General features: G+C 39.7%; 3 protein-coding genes across 5 annotated transcripts; 1 reads left to right on the top strand and 2 right to left on the bottom strand.

Annotated features, from left to right (window-relative positions):
- Positions 1-7,872: 7,872 nt before the first annotated feature.
- vcpkmt (valosin containing protein lysine (K) methyltransferase) lies at positions 7,873-12,266 on the bottom strand. The gene is made up of 5 exons (XM_026933750.3): positions 11,961-12,266; positions 10,920-11,033; positions 9,218-9,290; positions 9,003-9,122; positions 7,873-8,860 (listed from the first exon to the last, which is right to left on the bottom strand). The coding sequence occupies exons 1-5, from the start codon at positions 12,224-12,226 to the stop codon at positions 8,753-8,755; spliced, it is 681 nt and encodes a 226-aa protein (XP_026789551.1). The 5' UTR covers positions 12,227-12,266; the 3' UTR covers positions 7,873-8,752.
- Positions 12,267-12,670: 404 nt separating this feature from the next.
- On the bottom strand, positions 12,671-14,363 carry tex36 (testis expressed 36). Its single transcript, XM_053237806.1, has 4 exons — positions 14,043-14,363; positions 13,758-13,895; positions 13,487-13,567; positions 12,671-13,031 (listed from the first exon to the last, which is right to left on the bottom strand). The coding sequence occupies exons 1-4, from the start codon at positions 14,091-14,093 to the stop codon at positions 12,708-12,710; spliced, it is 594 nt and encodes a 197-aa protein (XP_053093781.1). The 5' UTR covers positions 14,094-14,363; the 3' UTR covers positions 12,671-12,707.
- A 167-nt stretch (positions 14,364-14,530) lies between these two features.
- On the top strand, positions 14,531-26,799 carry edrf1 (erythroid differentiation regulatory factor 1). 3 transcript variants are annotated; one of them, XM_034308287.2, is made up of 25 exons: positions 14,531-15,070; positions 15,990-16,192; positions 17,836-17,902; positions 18,026-18,151; positions 18,293-18,378; positions 18,495-18,651; positions 19,203-19,298; positions 19,451-19,572; positions 19,956-20,067; positions 20,148-20,295; positions 20,408-20,519; positions 20,637-20,748; positions 20,843-21,127; positions 21,388-21,459; positions 21,739-21,877; positions 22,013-22,204; positions 22,310-22,510; positions 23,248-23,469; positions 23,622-23,848; positions 24,212-24,370; positions 24,485-24,634; positions 24,934-25,087; positions 25,357-25,475; positions 25,635-25,807; positions 26,427-26,799. In XM_034308287.2, the coding sequence occupies exons 1-25, from the start codon at positions 14,972-14,974 to the stop codon at positions 26,563-26,565; spliced, it is 3,672 nt and encodes a 1,223-aa protein (XP_034164178.2). In that variant the 5' UTR covers positions 14,531-14,971; the 3' UTR covers positions 26,566-26,799. The 3 variants fall into 3 exon arrangements, with proteins under 3 accessions (XP_034164178.2, XP_026790114.3, XP_053093774.1); XM_026934313.3 differs by having other exon boundaries at positions 18,293-18,417; XM_053237799.1 differs by having other exon boundaries at positions 14,532-15,070; positions 18,293-18,417; positions 26,430-26,799.
- Positions 26,800-27,743: the final 944 nt, after the last annotated feature.

The raw sequence follows: 27,743 nt of genomic DNA, 5'->3' as shown, positions 1-27,743 counted from the left end.
GGCCAACCTCACAAACGTGTGCTTACTAACCACCATACAACCCTGTCCTCATCAAATGTGTTCACCTGTTATTGATGGTTGATCTGCTGAACTATTTTATTTTTATAAAATACTTTTTTATTTACTCAATTTGCAGTTTTTTCCACAGCATAGCAGGATTGCAAAAAAAAAAAAGACAGCAAATCATTCTCCTTCTATTATATCGGAATCTTCCTCCTACATTCCTGCTGCCTATGGCCATGGGGTTTATTATCTCTGTTCAGAGTTTTAGCAGTAATTGTCCTGGACTGCTCATAAACACAACATGCCATTGCTCTTCATTTGACACAGGAAGTGGTTTATAGTTAGCTCTCTTCCTGTTGTGGCTCAGAAGCTTGAATGGAGCCATCTGTGTCAGCTGAATCCATGCAGTCGGCAGCGATGGAGATTGCTTACTTACTTGTGGTTCATAATGAATTAGAGCCTACTTTTCCATACATTAACTGGCTGAAAAAATTTCAGGATCCAGCCAAATGACTTCTGGGTCATTTACAAAAAGTATAATAAAAAAACAAGCTATGACTATGTTCCATATGGCTTTCAAGGGGCTTGAGAAGAATTTGGCTAGAGTATTTAAGGTCTGTGAAAGTAGACCTGAATCACCAGAGATGGGGAGCAAAGACATGCTAAAGTCAGTTAAAATCTTTAAAATCTATCTGCTGCTATGTACACTTTAATTTAGCAAGGCAGCTTTTATTGTGACAGCTAGTCAGCAGTATTCAACTAGCTTGTATCACATGAGTTAGGAATTAGGAATTAAGCTGTTGGTAGTTAACCAAGTTAGTTAGCTAAGCTAAATATTTGTTTTACGTTAAATGTTTTCACACATTCCTTGGTGAAAGAGGTACTAATTTACTGTGGAGTGGATAGCAATGCTGCCCAATAGCTCCATGGGCCCCAGTTTGATACTGAGCTCAGGTTACTGCCTGTTTTGCAAGTTTTCCCTTTATCCATGTAGGTTTCCTCCAGGTTCTCCGGTTTCCTCCCACCTCCCAAAAACATGCTAGTAGTTTGTGTCTGGACTGGCATCCCGTCCAGGCTGTATTCCTGATTTGCACCCAGTGTTCCTGGATAGGTTCCAGATCCACCACAACCTTGACCAGGATAAACTTTTTACTGAAGATGAATGAATGATTTGAGATATCATTTTCTTTTGTGAATCTTTTTTGTACTTTTACTTGCATATTTTGAGTACTTTTTTTTGTTCTTTTCTACTTGGTGCACTTCATCTTTTACCACAGTATTTACTTAGATGAGTAATTGTACTGTTACTTAAGTAAAGAATTTACATTTAACTCATTTGCCTGACTTTGTGTAATCTCTGAGTATCGCTTATGTAGATAACCACTCCATTTTTGAAATAGTTGCGTACATTTCAAAGCACCTCCAATCCATTAATTCACACTGATTTACTGTGCAGTAAATACAGTAAAATGTCTCTGCTTTCTGCATCATTATTTGCACTATTGCAAGCATTCGGCCTGGCTGTCCGTGTGTGCAAACAGAACAAGAGCTGATTTATATTAGCTGTACAATGCCAATAGTCTTCCGCAAAGAGCTCAGTAGGAACAGCTGCAGCAGACAGGGCGGGAGGAGAGCTTGGCTCTTTGCTCTGGTACTGAGGACGCAAAGGGAGAGGGATCCGACTGGGAGCAATTGTCTTCAGTATGATATTGAAATGCTTAGCAATTTTGGCCAGAGACTTGAGAAAAGACAGCTCTCTGTTGCCAAGCACTGGTGAAGTGTAAGTGAATAAATTCATTCTGACAGAGATTTGAGACACATTTATTTTGCTTTATTAATATGCCTCTCTATGTCTTATTGGTATGTCTTATGAATTACAGATAAGGTAACAAATTACGATTTTTATAAACGGCAATACACAAATACTGTTAATGCTAGCTCCGCTTTGTTGGCTAAGAATGAGTATTGATTAAATTTGACTAAAACTATGTTGGACACTTCAATGACCCAAGATCTATCAGAAGACATAAAACACAAAAGTTCAAAAAGTCACTTTTCCAAATTAAAAGATTTAACTTAGAATTTAGAAAACTGGGCTGCACAGCACTGCCACCTCACTGCCCCAGGATCCCTGGTTCAATCCCGAGCTCAGTTTACCGTCTGTGTGGCATTTCACACGTTCTCCCTGTGTCCGTATGGGTTTCCGCCAGGTTCTCCAGTTTCCTCCCACCTCCCAAAAACATGGCACTAGGTGGATTGGTTTCTCTAAATTGCTCCTAGGTGTGAGTGAATGTGTGTGTATGCATAGTGCCCTGCAATGGTTTGGCGTTCCATTCAGGGTGTGTCCCTGTCTTGTACCCGGGATCCTCCGTGACCCTGACCAGGATAATGAAGATGAATGAATGAAGTCAGTGCTTTTGAGTGCCATTTTAATACATCAGCTACAAGGAAATACAAAACTCAATTGAATAGATGCCTGATTTGCTTTGAATTGAATCAGCATGTGGTAAGTGTCATGATTTGACTATAAAACACAGACACTTTTACAAAGAAAGTATCAAACTCTCCACTTCCTACATATCAAATTGACAGTCTGGCCAGCTTCTCTTAAAGAATGGCTCCTCGTTCTAGCAACATGAGTAGTTACTCTTTTCTCTCTGGGTATATATATTTGTGTACTACCCCAGAATCACAGTGTAATAACAACAAATCATTTAGACACAACTGCTACACCACTGATAGTGGCTGGTGAGGAAGCAGCCACAATCATCTGCAGACCGATTTGCTTCACCGTCTGTATTTTAAATATGAGCATTCCTGTCTAAGCCACCAAATTCATTTTGGCAGAGTTGTTTTACTAATATAATTTATAACTGCTGTCTGATTTTGCTCCTTCTCCAACACACACGCACACACACACACAGATGAGGTCAGCTGAGTTCAAGTTATCTGCTAAAATGTCTGCGGAACATCTGTTTTGGAATCAGAGCCTATTTTTAATCACCTAATTCTCATTTCTATTTTGGAGGCTGCGTTTTAAATCGGGAGTGTGATGAGGTTGGCTTTTTCTGGAGCATTCTTTCTGAGCTAAACAATGACTCCTTTGTGCTCAGACATGAAGTGTGAGATGGCTGATCATGGACCTGCACTTCTGCTTGACTCATAATGGATAAGCCATGTGTGAGAGAGGGACATCTGATCACAGATCATTCAAGTGAAGGATGTTTTTCCTGCACTGACCTGTAGGTGATCATGAACACCAAGATTTCTTTGTTGAGCCACTATTCTCTGTATGGAAAGTCTTCAGTGTGTATTCCCTGCTGAGTCAGCACAGGCTTTGCTTACAACTTTGTCTCAGATCCTTGGCACACTGTCTCCACTCCCCTTTCTCCACTGACTCAACTGGCCCATTGAGAGTACTGCGCTTACACATTCTCACCAACACTGACACTGTGTGGCAAACTGATTTGTGCAATATGGACGGGGTCTCTGAGTGTGCCTGAGAGATAACCTCACTAAAATGGAATTTTGTTTTGGACCGTAACACCATTACCGTGTCAATGTGTTTGCTGACAGCTTTGTGACTACACTATGATTCACTAGTGAACAGAGCTTCTCACTATATCTGTTTGTGTGTGAAGGCATATTTAACACCCAGCAGTTGCCAGTCAGTTGCAATGCATGAGAGAAACACTCCATGTGATGTCAGCGTCCACCAATCAGAGGCACAGATGACCTGTGATGTAAAACATTACATCACAACTCCTTTCTTGCTAAGGGGGAATAACGCAAAGTTCTGTGAATTTCATTTGATAATCATAGTGGGTTGACTCAGTTCCACGGTATCACTTCAATGCACTTTATATTAATCAAATTATCTTTTTTAAAGTTACTCATTTGCCTCTGTGTTTGCATGATAACCCTTCGAGCACTTCTTGGCTCCACACCTCTATCACTAGTGTAGCAAAGGTAAAGTCTTCAGTGTCCTCTTGGCTATAATTTTCTTAACAGGTCTCTGTGTAAATGATATGGAAACCTTTCACTGTATGTAGCACTGAACACCGTCATTCAAAGTTTTCAACAGTCCTGAGTTTTATCAAATGACCTACAGCAAACTTCTGTCACCTAGAGATCAATGGCCTAAGCATGTCAAAATCAAGGACACATGGTTTTCTCTCCATGCTACTACCAATAGCATTGCGTAGCTTCTACTTTGTTGGCATTTGTGTGTCTGAGCAACTTCTGATCTCTTACATCTAAGCCTCAAAGAGAGGAAGTGTGGGTTTCCCATAGTAACTGTTGTCAAGGAAGTGAGTTGTAATGGGGGGTTACATGCGTCATATCAGAGTTGCAATCAGATCATGATTTTTTTTTTAAAATGAAGGATTAGAGGTTAAGGCTGTTACAAGTGCAAGGTCTTAGGACCTTAGGACCATTTAAATAGCCTGTCCAAATGACAATGTGTTCAATAACACTAATTATACACTTAAACACGCACATGTTCACATGGTAAAGTTACTGTACTGCTCTATAACAATGTGAGAGTTTACATCATGCATGCCACCTGTCGGTTATAGGGAATTCAAGGTGAAAAAATAAGATTAAATGTGTTCACTTGTTTATACTGAGGATCCAATTTGAAATACACACATTTCTTATTCGCCGAGAGTCTCTCAAAGGGAATATCAAATTAATTTCACTAACCTGTCTTCAGCACAGCAGAAAGAAAAAAAATAGCACTGTAGTATTATACTAAATATAGTAACCAGTACTCTCGTGTGTGTGTGTGTGTGTCTGAGATGGAAATAAGACAAGAAATGAAGTAATATCACAGTGACAATTTTAACCAGCTAAATTAAATATAGTGTTTTCTTAAGATGTGTGATATCACTGAGCAAAAATATCTCATGTTAACATGTAAGGTATAGTCATTTGATGGATCTGGTGAACCACTGAAGCACTTCTCTGCGGGGTTGGAAAATGCATTATGGTTTTTACTGGCTTTTTATCCTCTTTCTGATGAGGAGAAAACATTCCCAGCATGAGAAAAACCCTTTAGTTGTGGATTTGTTGTGCTTTACTTTTCTGAATGAGAGAATAGTAGGCCAATATTTTTGGATGAAGTGCACCATCGGGTAGGCTTTATGAAGAGATGTGGTTTATGGAACTCATTATGATGTTTCTTTTCCTCAGTTAGTTCACACGTCTGCATGGTATGAGCCAGCATGGCTTTTAAAAAAACATGACCTAATGGCAAAAAAAAAAGAACTGGGCCTCTTAATGAGCTTTAAAACAAACAATATGGAGGAAACGTTTGGGGTTTTCAAGTCCTCCGTTATTACTTTGTATAGATGTGGCCAAAATAGCAGTTAATCTGTTTATCGCTTGTTTTGTGTCTGTATGTAGAAAATCTTATCACATTAATCAGATTAGTGGCATGTTGTGTTATACTGTATGTGTGAGAAAGTTGACTTCACTTAGTGTGACCAGACATCTACAGTGAGGTCGCTCAGCACAGATGGCTCTGCTTGGGTTTTAAGGGGTTTAACCCCCAGCAGCCTGTGTAACGTCACTGCACTCTCTAGGGCACAGAGTGGCTGATGTCTGCTGACAAGCTGCTGACTAGCATCTCAGCTTCAGGTAATAGTGGTGCAGTAGGTACTGTTATTGCCTCACAGCTCCAGGGTCCCTGGTTTGATCCTGAGCTCAGGTTACTGTTTGTGCAGTTACATGTGTTCTTCCTGTGTCCATATGGGTTTTCCCCAGGTAGATGGACTGGCTATACTAAATTGCCACTAGGTGTGAATGTGTGTGCATGGTGCCCCACCCAGTCCCAGTCCTGCCTTATGCCCAGTGTTCCCAGGATAGACTGTGGATCTACCACCACCCTGACCAGGATAAAGAGGTTACTGAAAATTAATGAACTTTAGGGAACTTTCCAGAATGTGGCCAAGCATTGCTGACATTAAGAATTGGCCAATACTATGTATATTGCTTAAGCAGAAAGACCAAATCAAATTATAAATAGAATATTGGCTTAAACTTTTATCTGATCATTGAAGCTTAGAAAAACTCACATCTAAACTCAGAAACAGTATGAAATAATTTGAAAAATTATGGTCACCTTTTTTTCAATACCTTTTACAATAACTACAATACCACATCCAACTACTGAAATATGAGTTTTAATATTTTTCATTTATACTCTATATGGCAAAGTATTTGGACACCTGACTATCACATGTGGACCCCTATGTGGATTTTCCCCAAGCCGTTGCCAAAAACTTGAAAGCAAAGTTGTCTAGACCGTCTTTACATGCTGTAGCATTAAGATTTTCCTTCACTGGATTTAAGAGGCCTAGACCAAACCTGTTCCAGCATGACAATGCCCCTGTGCACAAAGCGAGCTCCATGAAGACATGGTTTTCCAAGGTTGGAGTGGAAGAACTTGAGCGGCCTGCACAGAGCCCTACCTCAACCCCACTAAACACCTTTGGGATGAACTGAAACGCTGACTGCACCCCAGGAGAGCATAGCCGCATAGGCTTTTATAGCAGCAAAGGGGGGGCCGACTTTAGACTAAGATGTTTAACAAGTACATTATCCCCCCCAACTCCTGTTGTTGTGTTTTTTTTTTTTTTTTGTATGCAATTCTATGATAACTGTCTTGTGGATTAGTTATTTATTGTTGGTGTAATAAGGAGTAAAGAAAATAAGGGAAAAATAGGGATGGAATAAAGATGATAATAAAATGACAGTTATAATGTTCTGAATTAAAAATAATAATAATAATAATAATAACTGACTATAACTATCTTTTAAAAAAAAAAGTTTCCAGAATGGCTCATTAAAAGAAGGCCAATTTGTGTCATTCGTGGTGTCTCTATGTAGTGGATACATGTTAAATAGATGTTGACTGCATAAAAGTGCATCATGAAATGAAATGTTTCACAAAGATTTCCAGGAAATATTTGTGAATAGCCTACCTGGGAAGAAAAAGTTCAGCAGCAGCCTTGCTGTGTGAAAAACAGGCAGGCTGACGCATGTGGCAATGATAGCCATGCTGCTGTGTAAACAGCGGCTCTGTGAAAGGCAGCAAGAGACCTGTGTTTGCCTAGAGGAGTGTGGACCTTGCTTCATGCTATAGGTTTGTGAAAGTGCCCTAATCTCTGCACTAATCTCTCCAGTGTTCATTGCAGAATTCCCCCAACGCGGTCTGGGGGCTGCTGGCCACCAACACACTATAGATTGCACTATCTTGACTAGAGAAAATCAAACAAACAGATTATGATATAAAACTATTTGACAAACTTTTTGATAATGGTGCTGACTTCTCTATTATTTTCTATACAGATACCTGAGACCATTAAAATGATTTGTCTGAAAATAAGGAAAATCATTTGAGTATTAATTGCAACATGAATATTTTAACATAAGTAATATTTCAAGAGTCACACCCATTTTTCTGCTCTCCACTCATCCATTTTAAAAGCTCCTGGTGTCTGTTACACTTGAGTTCAGGTTTCATCTCTCCTCATGTTGGTTCTGCTTAACCAGAGCACCTGATGTTTGAGATGAGAATTACACACAGTTTGCAAAAAAGTAAAAATTTGTGAGAAGTTAATTCCCCTGCCATGATAAACCTATATGTACTTTATAGCTAATAGATATCATATAATGTAATTTACTGCAAGGATCTTCACTGAACATGCATCATGAATCAAACAAAGAATGAAATTAAAAAAGATTTTATGAAATATTAAGAGCATTTACTTAACAGTATGGATAATATGATATGAAGGTTCACAGCAGTATGCGAGCTGAAAAGCACAGCTACTTTCTACAGTGGTTAGAAGTAACAAGAGCAAAGAGGGATGGAAAATATTTTAATGACTTCAAGGAAAAAGACTGGATTGGATACAGTGATGAGGGAAAAAAAACATACCATCTGTCTAAACAGAGTCAGGAGACAGGGTCTGAAGACAGAGACTCAAAGAATAGCATAAATACACAGAGCCTGAAAATATGTTTTATTTACAATCCAGTAGGATCAAACAAGCTTGTATACCTTAAATACTATTTTAGACGATATAACATCAAGTGTTTAGTCTCAACTAGATGAAACCATTAAAGCAGCTGCACAAAAATGCAAACACACCTTCATAATCATATGATTTACACCCCACCTGCCCCAAAATAACACATACACAGATCTTCCAACGCCAGAGAGGAATAATGCGTAATTATCATTACTGTTAATATTATTTGTAAAGTGTTGGATTTGACACTTCAGTGTAGGCCTAAATTTTCAGTTAGTTTTCAGACTTTTTTCTCTTTATGACAAATATTTTCATTTTCCTAATAAACATAATTTAGTCATGTTAACTATATATTTGGCTAATGTTAGCTAAGTCAAACATACTTTGATAGATTTCATTTCGCATCAGTGAACTCAAAACAGTTTCCATTTACCTCTCTGCCTCATATTTCAAACGGGAAAATCGAGTTAAGACAGCCAGGGCTTCCGGGGGTCAGTTAGCATAGGAAAGTTTAAAACACATACAACTGTGAATCCTTCCAGGTTCATATGTTGACTGATGTATCTGCCATTTTTATTGGGGAAATAATTTTGGGGTGTTTTTGAGTAATAACTCATAGCAGTGATGTTAAACTGTGGAACAAAATACATAAACGTTGGAAGGTCTGGATACACCTTTTGCACACTATGCATATACACGTTGAAATCCATTCAGCCGTGCCTGCGTCGTAGATGGAGAATGTGAATGTCGGGACTATTAAACTCAGGGTCTTGTTTTTCAGCCGGCACCTCCTCAGCCTCAAAGTCTTGCAACAGCAACTATACAACATGGGTAATGGAGGAAAGGCCAAAGAGGTCACAAAATAGTGTCTCAAAAGCAATTTAGCTTTCTCCAAATACTCATTCTCAAGTCAATTATATTCAGTCTTAGACATGAAGCCTATTGATTGTCTGCATTCACCTCAAAAAATCTCTTCTCCACTTCAGGATTAACTCCCATAGTGCGCTGCTCATAACAGCAGATGACGCAGGTCTCAGGTCCAGCCAGGAGCTTCAGTGTCTCCACCAGCGGCACCACAGACTGCAAATGATAGGAGATCATCAACAGTTATAACGGATCTATTCCATACTCAAATACATTTATTGTAGAGTAGCTGGTGAAAGATAATGCATTACCTGTTCATAATAGATGCAGTCAGCCAATAGAATGTAGTCTGGATGTGGCAAAAAATCTGTCACATTCTCACCCCTTTAAAGGAAATCAAGTGTATTATTTATCAAGTAATATCTAAATTGTATTTATTAATATATACACTAATATGCCACTTGATTAGGTACTAATAATTTAAAGCTACACACTGACAATTTTATCAAATACACCTAAACCTACTTTAAATCTATGTACACCGATCAGCCATAACATTAAAACCACCTGCCTAATATTGTGTAGGTACCCCTTGTTCTGCCAAAACAGCTCTGACCCACAGGTGTGCTGTCACATCTGGCACCAAGTCATTAGCAGCAGATCCTTTAAGTCCTGTAAGGTGCGAGGACAGGCCTCCAGAGATCAGGCTTATTTGTCCAGCACATCCCACAGATGCTTGATCGGATTGAGATCTGGGGAATTTGGAGGCCAGGTCAACACCTTGAACTCTTTGTCATGTTCCTCAAACCATTCCTGAACAATTTTTGCAGTGTGGCAAAGTGCATTATCCTGCTGAAGGAGGCCACTGCCATTAGGGAATACCGTTGTCATGAAGGAGTGTACTTGGTCTGCAACAATGTTTGGCAGACCAGGCCACCTTCTTCCATTGCTCCATGGTCCAGTTCTGATGCTCATGTGCCCATTGCAGGAGCTTTCAGCAGTTGACAGGGTCAGCATGGGCACTCTGACCAGTCTGTGGCTACACCTTTCTATCATAGCCAGCATTAACTTTTTCAGCGATTTGTGCTTACGTAGCTCTTCTGTGGGATCGGACCAGACGGGCTAGCTTTCACTCCCCAAGCACATCAGTGAGCCTTGCGTGCCCATGACCCTGTCGCCGGTTCACCGGTTGTCCTTCCTTGGACCAATTTTGGTAGGTACTAAGCACTGCATACCACGAACACCCCACCAGACCTGCCGTTTTGGAGATGCTCTGACCCAGGGATCTAGCCATCACAATTTGGCCCTTGTCAAAGTTGCTCAGATCCTTACACTTGCCCATTTTTCAGTGTATATGATTAGTTACAAACGTCATGTGTGACTATGCTCAATTGGTCAGCCATCTCTATGCCCTTGCATCAACAGAGAAAGGGAATATCACAGAACTACTGCTGCAAAGATGTTATTTGGGTGGTGGACCATTTTAGCCCAGCAGTGACAGTGACAATGTGGTGGAATGGTAGTGGTGTTGCAGCATTGCTGGAATTTTTAAACACCTTAGTGTCAGTACTGGTTTTAAAACTATCCATCAGTCAAAACTATCAAACTAAATGCAGCTCTTGGAAGTTGGAAGAACCCTCTAACTAAATGTGGCCCTTGGAGGAACCCAGAGGGAATCACCTTAGACATGTGAAACTCCACACAAACAGTAAACCAAGACCAAACAGGGAACCCTGCCACCCTAACACATACTACTTATGGAAAGAATTGCAATAATTTCTAAATATAGGTAGCTGATGTCTTTGCACTGATAGCATTAGGTGGCTTGGCTACAGTCAGTAATTGTTCACTTAGTAACTGAGCATATATTGTATCTGTAAAAGGTGTATCTGATAAAAGGGCCACTGACTGCAGGTATATGCTGGGTGTGCCTGATAAAGCAGCCATTATGAACCACATTAATGTAAAAATTGTTAACCTAGATAAAGCAAGAACCAGAAGGACAGTACAAACCATTTCAGTACCTTGGCTGTGATTGAGCCTGTACTGAGAAGCTCTCGGTTTTCCCGGATGTTTAGTTCAAGGAGAGGTTGGAGATCCTCCAGATCTGTCACTGTGACATTGGCTCTGTGTGGGTAAAACAGGGCAGGTTTTAATCAGCAAACTTCAGGCTGGCGAAAGTCCCTGGCAAATAACCACACCTATAATCTTAACTACAGCTTTGTAGTGGGGGTAAGAAACGATTACAGGGGCAGTTGTAAGCAGATGTCTACTTTGGCCACCTGATGATCACCTACATATGAGTAGTAATTTAATAGTTTTGTCACTTTTTTTTTGAAAATCTTCTAAAGACCATTGGTAAAAATTTTTAAAAATCAACTGGTGGGGTAAGTTGTAACATCTCAATCCATTAAGTCAGTGGAAGATACAAGTACATTATTTTGCAAATTATTTTATCATGCAGTAAAGAACTCTTGGGTAGGTCAAAAATGTATGTCGCAGATGCAGTATTCTTCAGTGGGTGCCTAAATATGTCAATCACATGAATAACAGCTGATATGCTCGAGACTTCAAGCTTTATCCTTGTGCAATGAGGAAAAAGAAAAAGATTTTTTTCAAGTAAGTGGAATCTATTCTGTGTTTTGTTACAAATCTTAAACAGTTGTATTGGGAACACCATTACAACTAATCCTGCATTATCAAATATCAATCATACTAACTGACTTTCAAGTGACCTAAACTAGCTAATTTTGGTTTTATGTGCATAGAAAATGAACACATAAACCAAAATATTTTCCATATGAGGAATCATATCCTTGAGTAGGTTGCTGTTCTTCTGCAGACAGCAGAGGATGCTACTGCGCATGCTCAGAGTGAGTGTCACTACTGTAGCTTGATGCTGATTGGAGAAATTGATAGTGTTACAACTGCCGGCTGCTACAACTTACCCCACTCTCCCCTACTCTTTAGTACGGTTATATTTTAACTCGCACACATGAGCACTTTCCGTCACTGACTGGTGCAGTTTCCTGTCTTGCTGCATGTGTAACTCACCCCAGCGAGGCGGCCATGATACCCACCACTCCTGTCCCCGCGCCAAGCTCGATCATGTGTTTAGAGGACCATGTACTGACACCGGACCGGGAATTACAAAACTGCTCTGTTTCGAGGTATTTTGATAGCACAATAGCCGCATCCCAAACCACGCAGCCTACGTCACCTGTGCTGTACTGATATACCTTCAGAACAGAGCCGTCATTTTTCTCAATCTCTCTAACAAAATGAGTGATCGAAACTTGCTGCTCAGGCGAGACCGCCATGTTCCTTCCGGGTTCAGACCAGCCAATGAGAACGTGCGGTGACAGAGACGCGTCATGGCGACCCGCTGGTTGCCAGATTGGGATAAGTTCACATTGAGTATTTATACTACAGTTTGATGTTATTTTGCGTGGTATTTTAAGAAGTAATATATTTTATTTCAAATGATTTAGAGGTTTGGTTAAGTTCTTGGACACTAATCAAATTATTATGTTACTCTAGTAAGACATATCCTGAGTTTTTATTTTTTTGGAGTATTTGTGGTACTTGATTTCCCTCTGGTGGTGTGATGTAGCTATTGCAGTTGAACACGAACAAAGAAATTAATGACAATTATGCATCATGGAATGTGTTAGACAGGCATATGCTGCCATAATACAGATAATATTGTAAGTGGAATATTGAGTAGCACACAAAAAACCCTCACAAGAAATAATACACATGGATGCTTTAATGTGCTCTCTTGGGACTGGATTATATCAGTTACAAAGCTTTGGAGTGGTTGGTAGCTGCCAGTACATTAAGAGGTGTGCGGTCATTCATATCATGCCTTCCAAACCACATGTAGCCCTCCTCAGCCTGGGCCACAGCAGCCTGATGTGACTGCTCCAGATGGTTCCTGGGAAAACGGCGTCTGTGCTGTGTGCCTTCTGAGCTCTCTGTGCTGTGCTTGGGCAGGAAGTCAGTCTGATAAGCTGAATGATCCCTGCTCCCCGACCATACTGCACTCACACTGCCATCATGACAGAGGCAGAAATGAGAGTTATGCTGCCGGCGGTCATCCAGACACTTCTTACGACCCAAGCCCTACACACACACACACATACACATTTGTATTAATATTATAGTGATATTATAGGGGTCTTCCACTGACATAATTATTAATGCAACTAATTAATGGTATTCCTTCACCTAAACATAAACCCTAATCCTAATCTCAGTAACCAAAAGGAAACTTTTTTCCTCTTGTAGATTGTAAAAATTTTAGATTGTAGATTGCTCTTGAAAAAGAAGAAGAAAAAAAAAAAAAAAAAAACAGTGTTCCTGGTGGGTATCAGCCAAATGTCCCCACAAGGGCAAAACTGTCAGATATTCCTATCCTTGTGGGTGGGGAATATGTAGTCACATCTTTAAATAAATAAGATTATTATAAAAATTAACACAATATACAGAGAAAGTGCTGAAATAATTTTTACAGACATTTCTGTTACTCTGTCCTCTATATTTGTACATTTGTTATTAAACAGTGTGAACAGACTTACATGACCATATGTATTTATATTATCTTTCAGTGAACCTCGGTTATCATGCTCTGAAAATCGATAGCTCCTGCCCGTTGTCCTCTGAAAGAAAAATGCATTTACACTTTTTTAACTGGTAGGAAGTTTCCTTATTATGATAAATAGTACATAATAATCACCTGCTCAGTCAGTTCTCACCCCCTAACACACTGCTAAGTACTAAACTGTACTGTCAAGCAACAATATCAGGAAACTGCTTATTTGGTAGAGTTAATGCCACAAAGTTTTTAACCTTTTCATGGCTGATAAAAGTTTTGGGATATCTCTCTTGTCCTTGCATGTGTTGTGGTGTGGCCTGGGAGAGCATGGCTCCTGTGGTGGTACAGGCTTCTCGTGTTACCTCACACTGTTGCGAGCCAACATGGGCAAACTACAAACAAAATTAGATTTTAATTATATTATATTTTATTATATTATTAAAGACAAAAAGGAATACCCTTTTATGTACCCATACATTTTGAATAATCCTTAATAACCATCACAGATAAAAACCACAATATTTCAAAAGTACTCTCACCCATTTGCCATCTTGGTCCATATTTACATATCTCTTTCCTCCTTTAGTCATATTATCTGTTCAAGTAGAATTTATTGCAGTTATGACTTAAAGATTAAGAAATCAATGTCCCTAAAATCTCACTGTGATAAAACTGTGTCTGCTCTCTGTAGGACACTTGTATCCATGACAACAGAATACAAGATATGCACTATTATAAAATACATATTATTTGTATTGTAATCAGTAATAATTATTATAGATACTATTGTAAAATATTGTAAAATAGTTTAACACAAAATGTAACTTGTTAAATGTACATTATTCGTGTTACTCAGAAACACTGGGCTTAACCGTTAGTGCATATATGAAGAATTAAATACAAACTATATAAATAAATAAATAAATAAATAAATAAATAAACAAACAAATAAATGCTTTAATAATAAAGGATAAGAAAAAAATTATATTGGTAATAAGCGTTTTTTTTTTCTAGAATATTTTGACGACGTCATATGTACTTCCGGGTTAAGCAAGTTCAGAGTTGGGGAAGGTAAATGTGTGTCTCCAGCGGGCTGTGAGATTATTTTCTATCTTTCGCTTTTAGGATAAGCGATTAAACACCGTGGCCTGTTGATTTGTCTGAAAGATTCTCGGTCGATGCGGTTAATGAAGCTGACGGTTCTGGGAAATAATGGCGTTTGTTAGTAGCTAGGATGGACAGCTAGGTGTGAGAGATGGGTCCCTAAGAGAGCTTTAGTTAGCTAGCAGTATTGAGCTGAACACACACTGTGCTCGCGGGTTAGTCAGGCTGATAGAGCCCCAGTTAGGGCAGTAGCTGCATGCTAAGTGCGTGTGAATGTGACCTGAGTTTAACTCGGCGAGGTGGTGCGCCTGCTTGCTCTGGAAGTTTCTGGATGGCTGAGAGGAGAGTTGAGTGAAGAGTGAACATGAGCTCTGCAGAGCAGGGGAAGGACGCGCCTGTGTGTCCACACCACAGACATCAGGAAGTGGATGCAGACAGCTCGAGCAGTGAAGACACAAAACAGGTAAGCAACACTACAGAAACATAACAAGCAACATAACCTGTCGAAGCTGTCAGACTCACTGTGTGTGTGTGTGTGTGTGTGTGTGTGTGTGTGTGTTGTCTTAGAAGGTTGTCACGAGTAAAGAGTCTTTGGGGACACTAAAGATATTATATATTATTATTTTCAAAAATTTATTATTATTCCTCAGTGACTGTGAAACCCAGTCAGTTATGGATGTGTGTGTATGTATATATATATATAAATACACATACATGCATACATACATATGACACACAGATCCATAATTGTATGTAAATATGTATATGTATATGTATATATTTGTGTGTGTGAATTATGTTTATGTATTGTTAATAAATTGTTGTGCCATCTTGCAGCATGCTTTCATCAAGGCTCACTGCTCACGAATATTCAAAAGTAGCCCCCAGTGTTTATTAATATTCATAAGTTAACGCAAATAAGTTTGAAAATGTTACTGGCCTGAAAGACACTCAGTATGAAGATCAGCGAAAGATAATCAGCAAAGTAATGCCAGTTTACACAAGAGCCAATTGCCTGCTTAGTGAAGCGAGAAGCATTTTTGCATGTCAGGACAGATGTCTTTTTTTTTTTTTTTTTTGGCTAATTAATTATTTAATGTCCTGAAACTGCACACTAAATCACTTGCGAACAGTAGGAGTGACCTGTGTTTTGAATGCTGTTTGCTCAGTGTAACTCCTTCAAGTTCTCAAAAACAAGAAAGACATGATTTTAAATTATAGCTCATTTCTAGTGCTGTCTCAGTCTGCAGCAAACTGCCAATATATAAAGCATGACCTTATTCCTAAAGCAATCTACTGTTAGCTTATATGTCAGATTTATTTGCAGATACTGGTTGATTCATTTAGTTGCAAGTCTGATTTGCTAGTTTTCTGTTTCTCAGGTCTTATGCCTTTGCAACAGTGAGGTGAAGAGTCGAGCCGTGGTGAAGTACTCCGCTGCACCGCCTCCAGCCACGTATGCACTCCTTCAGGAGAAAACGGATCTCAAACTTCCTCCAGCAAACTGGCTACGCCAGAGTACCCAGCTCGGCTCTGCTGGCACCACTGTGTTTGGCTCTAGCAGCAAAAGCAAGCCCTTCTCTAGGTATGACTGCTGTAATACCTCCTTACCACTATCACAGTCATTGGGAAGTCATGAACATATAATTTTTGAGCCATTGAAAGAATCTATATAGGATAATGGATTGTTTGATGGATGGGTGTTTTTAATTCCTAGGCAACTACTAATACATCTGGAAACCTCTCTTTACCTTTACCTTTATTAAAAATGACAGACTCTATGAATATACACTCACTTTAGAGCACTTTATTAGGAACTCCTGTACACCTATTTATTCATGCAATTATGTAATCAGCCAATCATGTGGCAGCAGTGCAGTGCATAAAATCTTGCATATATGGGCAAGCAGCTTCTGGTAATGTTCACATCAACCATCAGAATGGGGGAAAAATGGGATCTCAGTGATTTTGTTTCTGACATGATTGTTGGTGCCAAACAGGCTGGTTTGAGTATTTCTATAACTGCTGATCTCCTGGGATTTTCACACACAACTGTATCTAGAGTTTACTCAGAATGGTGCAATAAAGAAAAACATCCAGTGACCGGCAGTCCTGTGGACAGAAATGCCCTGTTGATGAGAGAAATCAATGGAGAACGGCCAGACTGGTTCGAGCTGACAGAAAGGCTACAGTAACTCAGGTAACGACCCTGTACAATTGTGGTGAGCAGAAGAGCATCTTGGACTGCACAACGCGTCGAACCTTGAGGCAGATGGGCTACAACAGCGGAAGACCATGTCGGGTTCCACTTCTGTCAGCCAAGAACAGAAAGCTGAGGCTGCAGTGGGCACAGGCTCACCAAAACTGGACAGTTGAAGGCTAGAAAATGTAGCCTGGTCTGAGGAGTCTTGAACAGCATGAATCCATGAACCCAACCTGCCCTATGTCGACAGTCCAGGTCAACTGCATCCCTTCATGGCCATATAACCTGTCTTACCCATCTTCTAATGGCTATTTCCAGCATGATAATGCACCATGTCACAACGCAAAAGTCGTCTCAAACTGGTTTTATGAACATGACAATGAGTTCAGTGTTCTTCAGTGGCCTTCCCAGTCACCAGATCTGAGTCCAGTAGAACCTTTGGGATGTGGTAGAACGGGAGATTCGCAGCATGAAAGTGCACCTGAAAAATCTGCAGGAATTGCGTGATGCAATCATGGACCAGAATCTCAAAGGAATTTTTCCAACATTGTGTGGAATCCATGCCATGAAGAGTTGAGCCTGTTTTAAGAGCAAAGTGAGGCCCTATCCAGTATTAGTATAGTGTTCCTCTTAAAGTGCTTGTTGAGAGTAAATGACTATGCAATATGGAAACACCTCCATGTCCTTCTGCCATTCCAATTACTACAAAAATATACATATATAGTTTTGGAATTAAAAATATATTTCATCATTTACAAAGCGCATTTTTCATCTTCAGATGGACTTTAAATTTCTCACTCATTGTCTTCTATACTTTATCATCAGTGTTGTATGACATATTAGAGTTAGACTTTGTATGCATTGGAACAGTTGGGTATAATAAAGAAGAAACATTTAATGAAATTGTATTGCATTTAATATAAATCACACACATTTATTATTTGTCAGAACAATTTGCTATACTTATTTTAACCTGATCTATAACTTTGAGTCATGTGGTGCCCTGTGTTTGTTTTTTGTTTAAGCTTTGGTATGGCTTATGAATTCATTGACTCCATTGGCAACGATGTTGATGTGGTGTCTGACTCTGAGGTGAGTTCTGTTTGTTTTTATCATCATTACATGGTGAATATGTGGATCTCATATATGTCTGCTGCTCATCTTATAGTCATACACGCATGGGAGATAACTTTTTTGAATGTATGTCTTGGACAGAACATAAAGAAGCTGCTGAAGATCCCGTACAGTAAGTCTCATGTTAGCATGGCAGTGCATCGTGTGGGCAGGACTCTGCTGCTAGACGAACTCGACATTCAAGAGCTATTCATGAGATCATCACAGGTGAGTGTATCTTCTTTCACTAGTATAACTACTCTTACGCTTTCCAGTTTCTTTCTCTTATGGGTGACACTGTGAGAGACTGTGGAACTGCTCACAAGTTATAATTCCACAATGCTTTTATTGTGTAATTTTTTTTGGTAGACTGGAGACTGGACATGGTTGAAGGAGTTTTACCAGCGGCTCAGTGACCAGAAATGGCAGAGAAAGAAGAAAAGTAAAGAGCACTGGTATGAAAAGGCCATTCTCTCCAAGTTCCTTTATTACAGGTGAGTTCCAGTTTTATATGGAACAATGTTTTTTAATCATCTATCGTCATCCAATCAAAGTCTGTCTTGTATTTCAGTATAAATGGAGATGGTGCTGCAGAGCCTGTGCCCTCAGAATCAGACAGCTGTGCTGAAGCGGAAGAGGCTTGTGGAAGAGCGGAATATGGCCCGTCCTGGCCTGCTACCTTCAGCAGCTCAACCTCGGATTCAGACCAGTCCTCTATTCCTAAGGAGGTAATTATCTTATTTTAGAGTGTGTGTGTGTGTGTGTGTGTGGGAGAGAGAGAGAGAGAGAGAGAGAGAGAAAGAGAAAAATGTCCATGCTTTAGAGCCAGGAACACCTTTAACTGTAAAATTAATTCCATGGACCTCCTCAGTACAGATTTATTTCATGAATGTTATATAAACATGTACAATTATATTTTGTCCATTTATTAGCGCCATAGAGCTTTTTATTCCTGAACAGTCGTGAACAGCACTGACAGAACACATTGGGTCCAAGCTGACATTATTTATAGGCCTATATATTTTCTGAGCTATTGAGGTTTTGGGTTAAACTCATTCAATTCAAGCAACCAGTTAAATAGGCTACCAACTATAAAAACTGAACAGTAAATATGATAACTTTGATAATGGTGGGTTCCATCACTGTAACTAAATGAAAACTCATGGACCACCCTGACTGTGCTTTACAGACCCCTTAGGGTTCCCAGACCCTACTTTGACAAACACTGCTTTAGAGGATGTGTTTTTTTTTTTTCTCACTATTCTCTTCTATTTTCTAGGAGCGAGTGGAGAACACATATGCTCTCGGCCATGTCACCTCTGTTCCTAAAGAACAGAACCTGCCGATGCTCTTTAATGAAGGAGAGAACAGCCAGGTAACAGGCTCATACCTCAGCCCAAAAAGTCTGTATGATGCTTGATTCAATGTCCAAGTACTTACTATTACTACTAGTATGATAAAGCAGTTTGTAGTATATTTTATGGGTTACAAGTATTATGTAGCAGTGGTTCTCTGTTATGGATGCAGGGTTTGAAAAATGATTTTGTGCGGAACATCCTCTGGACTTTTGAGGACATCCACATGCTAGTGGGATCCAACATGCCCATTTTTGGAGGAGGACGTTACCCAGCAGTGAGTCTGCGGCTCAGGTCAGATTCGCTGTCACAGTTACACAGTGACGGTGTTTATAGTATTAGATATTTGATTTCATTATTTATTTTCTGTTTGTTACACAATAATAAGCTCCAGGCATTTTTAGATGCAAAGCACCTAATGGATCTGGCTTATAATTTAATAATGTAGTGTCACTGTGTACCAGTCGTTTTCCCATCATGCCCTAGGAAAGAAGAATACACATATTGTCTGGATTCTATTTAAAATAATTGGGTTGATGGTTTAGTTCTAAGGTTAGCAGTGGTGATTTGCATCACTGACATTGTGCCTTTGTTTAATTTACTGTATTATTTGTTTTACTATGTCTATTTAATTTAGGTTAAAATTGGATGTTTCTTTTTTTTTTTTTTTAATGTAGGGATAACAACAAACCAATCAACATTCTCACTGGTATCGATTACTGGCTGGACAATCTGATGTGCAATGTACCAGAGCTTGTCATGTGTTTCCATGTAAATGGCATAGTGCAGGTAAAACTTCAATTTGTTCAGTACTCTATTTTTGTTCATATTCGTACATGTACACATGTACAGCTTTTGCTTATTGACAGAAATATGAGATGATAAAGACAGAGGACATCCCAGATCTGGAGAATTCCACATTTTCCACTAGGGTGGTGAAAGACATTGCCCAAAATATACTTTCTTTTCTTAAGTCCAATTGTACCAAAGAGGGACACACATATTGGCTCTTCAAAGGTGAGTTTATGAATGTTAGTGTCTCTTTGCGGCATAGCGACATGTCATTTGCAAATGTGCATGTAAGGACCATGTAGAAAACATCTGAGTGTGTCTAACTGTTTACTTTTAGCCAGTGGGAGTGACATTGTAAAGCTGTATGATCTGACCACTCTGTGTGAGGAGGCACCTGAAGAGAAATGCCAAAACCCCTTCACTTTGCCAGTGGCAGTGCTACTTTATAAGTGTGTATTGCATCTCAAGCATCCTATCCCACAGTGTATACTTTAGTGCTTTGTGTTTTCTGGATAATCACGGTGAGCATGGTGATGTGAACAGAGCTGATTTGTTCTGAATTGCAGGGTGGCAAGCAATATGATGCTGAAAAAGAACCAAAATAGGAAGCACTATGGGACCATCCGAACTCTGCTGCTCAACTGTGTTAAACTACTAAACGAAGAGAAACACACTCAGGTGCACACACTGTGTGTCTCGTTATTCCTTTGTTGCAGCTCAGCTTCTCTTTGATAGGACAGTGGTTCATCATGTTTCCTTTCTGACTGTTTAGATCATTGCCTCAGCTCACTACATGCTGTCAGAGCTGTTTCAGCTGGATGACTTAAGTGAGGAGGAGGGCAGTGAGGAGTCTCTACGCAATGGGGGCTCAGAGGACAGCTATAGTGAGGACGAGGATGAAGAGGTGGATGAAGAAGAAGAAGAAGAAGAAGAAGATGACAGCTGCTCATTCAGCATGTCATCTGAGCGTCCAGAGGACTGCAAGGCTGTGGCTGTGATTAAATCTGTGGAGGAGCTGTCTGTCCCAGAGAAGTACACCTCGACCCACAAGCTAAGGGTATGCCTATGATCTTTATGTAGCAGGAGCTGTTTATAACCTTAGATATGTCCCTTCTGCTTCTTCATGAAAAAAACATTATATGATTCTGTAGTTAGACCTGAACAAGTTAAATTTGTTAAAATTATTGTTTGTGATATTTACACCTGCTACAGAAGGAGATTAAGTTGGATGACACTGTAATATCATGCTTTGAAAATTTGCATGCACACCTTTTTGTTCTCTCTAACTTTATTCTAACTTTTTTTTTCCCCAACCAGCCCAATTGTTCGTTTCCTGTGCCCCAAGACAAAGAAGAGAAATGTAGACTTGTACTTGGCTATGTGCTAAAGGTGAGATGCTCAGAGACATTTCACACCAAAATATTGTATAGTAAAAATAAAAGTATAGAAGTAAAAAAATTCTGATTTGCTGTAATTGAGGTTGAAAATGTTGTAGCTTAATGTATGGCAGAATTTTTACACAGAACCTTATAATTCCAAAATCTCAAGATGTTAAAAATGTTTCCCTTTTCCTATAAAGTTATTGTTTGAGATGGAGATTGGATTCCCATGCCGATATGATGTTTGAGAATTGTCTATATAGTAAACACTTTGCTGTTTGTGCTATAGGGACTGAAGGCAGTGGATAGCAGTATCAAGAAGGAGAGCGACCTGCCGGCAGCTGACCCCAGCACTCCTATCCCTCTGAAGTATGAGGAGAGTGGACCCGGAGCAGTGGAGAAAGAGATCGCTCTGCTGCTTGACAGAGGTCAGCAGCACTCACTTACAATTTTCACTAGAATACGTTTACTTTTGCTGTACATTTCAACTATTAGTTCTCGCTTTCTCTTTCTTCTTCACTATGAGCTCCTTTTATTGATGCTCTTCCTGTATTTCTGTTCAGCTGCTCCATGTGGTGAGGACCTGAAGTTGCCCATGCGCTCGGGCATGCTGCCTGGCTCCTGGCAGCACCAGATGAAGCTGCAGCTCTTCCTGAAAGCATCGAAAGCTTACTATGTTCTGGCTGAGGCTGCTACCAACCTGCAGAAGTATGGCCGTGCACTGCGTTACATCAAACTGTCTCTACAGTGTCATGGTGAGAACAAAAATAGAAAAGGATACACTGATATCAGCACAAGATAATATCATTTTAACCTGTGTTCTGACAGTATATGCAATTCTCTCTCCTCCGTGTGTGTAGATGCGTATTGTGCTATAAGCAGTGGGCTGCACTCGACTGTGCTGCTCTTCCACAGCCAGTGTCTGTCTCTGTGTGGAGATGTGCAGTTGATGTTGGCCCAGAATGCCTCAAACAGAGCTGCCTATCTGGAGGAGTACAGCTACCAGACCAGAGATGACCAGGAGATTCTTCACTGCCTTCACCGGGAGAGTTCCTGCCAAGGTTTCACTCACTTACCATATTCCATCAGTATTATATAAACATTCTGTGTTCATGAACAAGGAAACGAAATGCATGACGAGTAATTTTTTAATAGTTAAGTAATTTTAAAAAGTAGGCAACTAGTTATCTTTTTTGCATTGCAAAAACTGATTCACAACATCATTTTTTAGGTTATTTTACTAATGAAATTTAATGCTGATAAACAGCAAAGATTGTGTCAAACTGCAATTCAATTAACATTCATACCTAAGCTACATCTGACATTTCTAGCTTCAATGCTTTTATGGCTACACCATTAATAAATAAATATGCAAAATAATACAGGGATGCGCCAAGTCCTAAAATGTGCTCGTGTGGACAGGCTGGTGGAACAGCTGAAGTTTTGGATAACAGATATCCAAACAATGTTTTGTTTTCAATGTTCATATTGTATAAAGACTGGCCTTTTAGGATACGTGTCTCCCTTTTTAATAGTAAGAATGGTAATAAAAAAAAAAAAAAGGTTTGTGGGTATGCTATTGGATTTCACTGATACTGATACTTTACCAGGGGCTGTCTATATTGATTCAGTTGCAGTTGCTGCCGAACTTTATCCTGAATAACTGTTTTGAATCAGTGCAGCTATACTGTAAACACTGGCACCAGAGCAGAACAAGCATTTGTATATGCTTGAGAAGGAGTATTAGAAAAAGCAGCACTTTTTTGTCAGTTTGCCTTATGATCTGTTTTTCTCTCAGCTTTCAATATGGCCACTGACCTGGCCACTGACCCAGAGTACCAACTGTTCGTCAGCAGTAAGTGCTATGAGGCAGCCCATGACATTTTAACCTCTGAAGCTCTGAAAGACCTGAGCCCAGAGAAGCTTGCTCAGGTTCTGAAGCGGCTTGGAAACATCCGCAACGAGATGGGCGTCTTCTATATGAACCAGGCTGCAGCACTGCAGACAGAGAAAGAAGGGGGTGAGTGCAGCACTTGTACCACCTTGCACCATTTTAAGCAGGCTCAAAGATTAAAATATATCAGTCTACTTTCTCAGGATTTTGTATTGTTGACCTGTTGACAGTTGCACTGCAGTATTTTGATTGTTTTTTTCTCTTTCTCTGTACTTTAGTACGGAAGTCAGTGTGTGCAGCAGAGCAGGAGCTGTGGAAGAAGAGCTTCTCTTGTTTTGAGAAGGGCATGCAGAATTTTGAGGCCATTTCAGACTCTGTAAACAAAGCCCTGCTGCTGTGTAACATTGGCAGACTGATGCGGATCTGCGCGCAGGCCCATTGCACCATGACTACAGAAGAGAGCCGTGGAGAGTTCTCGCCTGAGGAAGCTCTCTACTACAACAAGGTACACCCTCACACATTATAGTTAGGGACAATGTGTAATGTAGATGTGTGATTCAGGACTGGGACGCTACAAGACACAAGGAGGGAGTGAGCATTCAAATAATTAAGACTGCTACTTAATTTATTTAGATTTTTTCCACTAGAATGAACTGGCTTTTTATCCAGGAAAATTTTATTTCCATCTGACTGATGAGCTGAATGAGTAGTCTATGTTGCAACTGAAATTAATTGGTCCATTTCATTGCATAGAAAAACCGTCTTAATGGTGTTTAAAAAAGTCTCTCACTTACAGGTGTCTTTTAAATGTCATTGATTTGGTTAAATAAAGCGTGATGTATCTTTCTCTCTGTGTATCTATACATAGGCAGTAGATTACTATCAGAGGGCCATGAAGTGTCTGGGCAGTAGAGAGAGCCATGCAGCAGTGTGGGATTCAGTGAACTGGGAGCTCTCCACCACATACTTCACCCTAGCTACACTACTGCAGGACTATGCTCCACTGTCCCGCAAAGCTCAGGAGCAGGTGACATCCACATGCATACACACATTCATGTGATTATACTGATGATACCGCAGAACTGTTTTTGTATGTACTGAGGAAGCATGTTTTATGTTCTGTTGTGTTTGTTTGTTTCAGGTTGAGAGGGAAGTGACAGAGGCTATGATGAAGTCTCTGCGTTATTGTGACCTCCAGACAGAATCAGCTCGCCAGCCACTATACCAGTACAGAGCAGCAACCATCCACCACAGACTGGCGTCTATGTACCACAGCTGCTACCGTAACCAGGTACGCATGTTCACTCACGCACTTGCATTACTCAAGTGCAAATTTATTTTCTTATAGACTAGACTTGAGGCATTCAGAACAACCACCAGTGCACCATCTCATGCTCATGATATTTGTTCACACTCACTAGCTTCTCAACTTGAATGAAAACAAAACTTTGTAAGCAGGCTTTAAGTAAGATCAGAGCTAGCTATGCTGATAGCCAAATAATATTTCAGTATATTAGTATGACCAATACCCATGCCTGTACATGCAATAGATACCTAATATTTGAGTGTGTGTGTGCGTGTTCATTTAAGGTGGGTGATGAGAGTGTACGGAAGCAGCACAGGTCTCTAGCAGAGCACCATTACTCAAAAGCAGTGCGTCTGTTCCTCAGTCTGAGTGATGCCCCGTGTGAGTTGCTGCGCACACTGCTGGAGCGAGTGGCCTTCGCTGAGTTCACCATGGCAGGTCAGTCTCACACACTGGTCTTAGACTTGCTATTAATCCAACTTAATTTGTGCAGATTTTTGGTGAAACTATTTTTTGGACTAAATTATTTTTACTTGCATGGAAAAATCTCTAGTTTCATAATGCATATTTTCTGGGTTATGGCTAGGATTAACATGGGGATTAGGTTTGTATTATTATATTGTTTCTACCAATACAGGATACATTCCTTTTACGTCACCTAGGTATATTAATAGGTGTGTGTATGTCTGTGTCCTTGTATGTTTTAGGACAGAGCAGTAGTGCAGTGAAACTGAAAACCTTAACAGGAGCTTTGGAAATAATGTGTGAGACTCGCCATGCTTTCAGCCTAATCTACAAAGAGATGCAGGAGCAACAGCAAAGAGAGGTACAGTGCTACAGTTTGAACTCGTAACCTTCCGAAAGTGATCCGAGAGCTCACCCTGGACACAAACATGAGGACACAAAAAGAGACTTTTCATTTTAAAAGGTTATAAAACTATAATCAGTTTATAAGAATTTTTTGTGTGTTTATATGTGGTTACAGGCAGTGGTAAAAGAAGACATGGCCAAACCTGATGATTCCTCAGAAGATAGCCCTACCTCTACAGGGTTGAACACACAGGAAGTGGTGAAGCTGATTGGCATCTTTGAGCCCAGTATTTCCTTTTTGCTGCTGCAGCTGATTAAACTCAGTACTACCAGCAAACGCAAACCAAGGTAAGAGGGAGAAGATCCCTTTTTGGCCCATAGAGTAGAATTTCCTGAAAAACAGTATGTTTTTGACAAATTACTTTTGTATATGTTGCATCCTAAATAGGAGGTTTTTGACATTATTTTGACATATATTATTTTTTAAAAGAATAATTATACAATAATAAGTAATCCAGATGCTATGATATACCATATTATTATTAAATATTACATGGGGTAATATGATATGATTGATAGAGACTTCAAAGCACTTCTGTAAGTCACGCTGGATAAGGGTGTCTGCAAAATGCCATAAATGTAATTATGTAATATTCAAAATATCAACTGGTTCACCTCATGGGTGTAGATGCTTGTACAGCTTGTGCAGCTGGTGAAGGACTTTTGTCTAAAACACCATGTTTCTCTGGAAACTTTGTGCACGATACTGCAATTTGTACCTCTATGTTTATTAATTATCACAGATATTGTTAGTTTAACTTGATGAGGCAGATTTGCAATTGAACCCATTTTGAGATAAGTAGGGGTGACCTTTATAAAGAGAAGGAAATGTTTACATGTAGACCAATAACAGTCTTCACACAAATATCATCATGCATATGGGCTTGTGTGTTTGTTTCTGTATAAGCAGCAGTAAAGAGGAGGAGCAGGTGAAGGTCTACAAGCAGGTCTACTCCAGGCTGTTGCGAGCAGAAAAGAACACCCCCCTGACCCAGCGCATAGCCCTCTATATGGAACTTCTCGATCAACTGGCCTCACCACCATAAACCGAAGACACACCACCAATTCTGCATGTGAATTATAATGTGAATCATCTGTCAGATCTCCAGTCTATCGACCGTCTGACCAGACCCAGACCCTGTAGTGAAAGACTTATGAAGAGGTTTCTGGGATGGGACTTTAATGTGAATACGACTTCTCACCAGCGGTGCCTTGTTCTCACACTCACGGCTGATTACTCGCTAGATTTTTGCCCTTACTTTTTTTTTTTTTTTTTTTTTTTTTTAAATAAAGATATTATTCAGTGAGGTGAAACTGGCAGAAATATTTTCTAAGGCTGACTAATGTGAGCTAGTTAAATGTCTTTTGTTTCTGAACATGAGAAAGAAGGATAGTTCAATATTTTCCTTTTGGATGAATAAGCAAACATTTATTTATTTTTTGTTTCAGAAGGGTCACAATATGAATGATTAATATGTGCAATAATAAGGCAATGTACAGGACAAGCTCTGTATGATAAAGCTGGTACAGTATTTTATATACATGTGTGCTATGAAAATTCTTTATTAAAATTTTGGAAGTTGACAACACCATTTGTCTTGATTCTGTCTCAAGTTACACTAGTTTTATATTGATCATAGGGTATGGCTGCGGACAAAGAATCTTGCAACTGTTGTTGAATCTCTCTGACCCCTGCACAGTTACAGTGATAACCTGACAGTTAAAAGTACAGTTGCAGCAATGTAACTGAATATTGGTGATCAGAAAAAACAGATATTCTCAAGCTGTAAAGCCACCTCACAAAGACCATATCCAGGCTTCACAAAACATGCAGTGTGTCCGAACTGCACTTTGACTGTACTGTATAATGCACAGTTTTCTTGGGTTCGCTACTTTGCAGTCATGTCTGAAACATAACGTTCAATATCCAGTTCACTTTAAAAACAACCGTTTACTGTCCAAATGGTGCAACCAGCAGTTCTCACAGTGGGGACTGGGGACCCTCAGGAGTCTTTGAGGCATAACCAAGGGGTCTATATATGTGGTGGAAATCACAATTTATTATCAAACCTGCTTCTTTTGACTGGTTACTTGAATTGAATGGGTTTAATCCAAACTTAAATAACTCAACAAGTAGACCTAAAAAAAGACCCTAATGTGTTTTGTCAGTGGAATACAAGCAACTCTGGTTCCAGTACATAATCAAAGTATTACTGTACATATT

Source organism: Pangasianodon hypophthalmus, chromosome 10 (assembly GCF_027358585.1).
Source record: "Pangasianodon hypophthalmus isolate fPanHyp1 chromosome 10, fPanHyp1.pri, whole genome shotgun sequence".
NCBI classification, from domain to species: Eukaryota; Metazoa; Chordata; class Actinopteri; order Siluriformes; family Pangasiidae; genus Pangasianodon; species Pangasianodon hypophthalmus.
The sequence above is the reverse complement of the archived record's forward strand: the minus strand, read 5'-3'. Positions and strand labels throughout refer to the sequence as shown.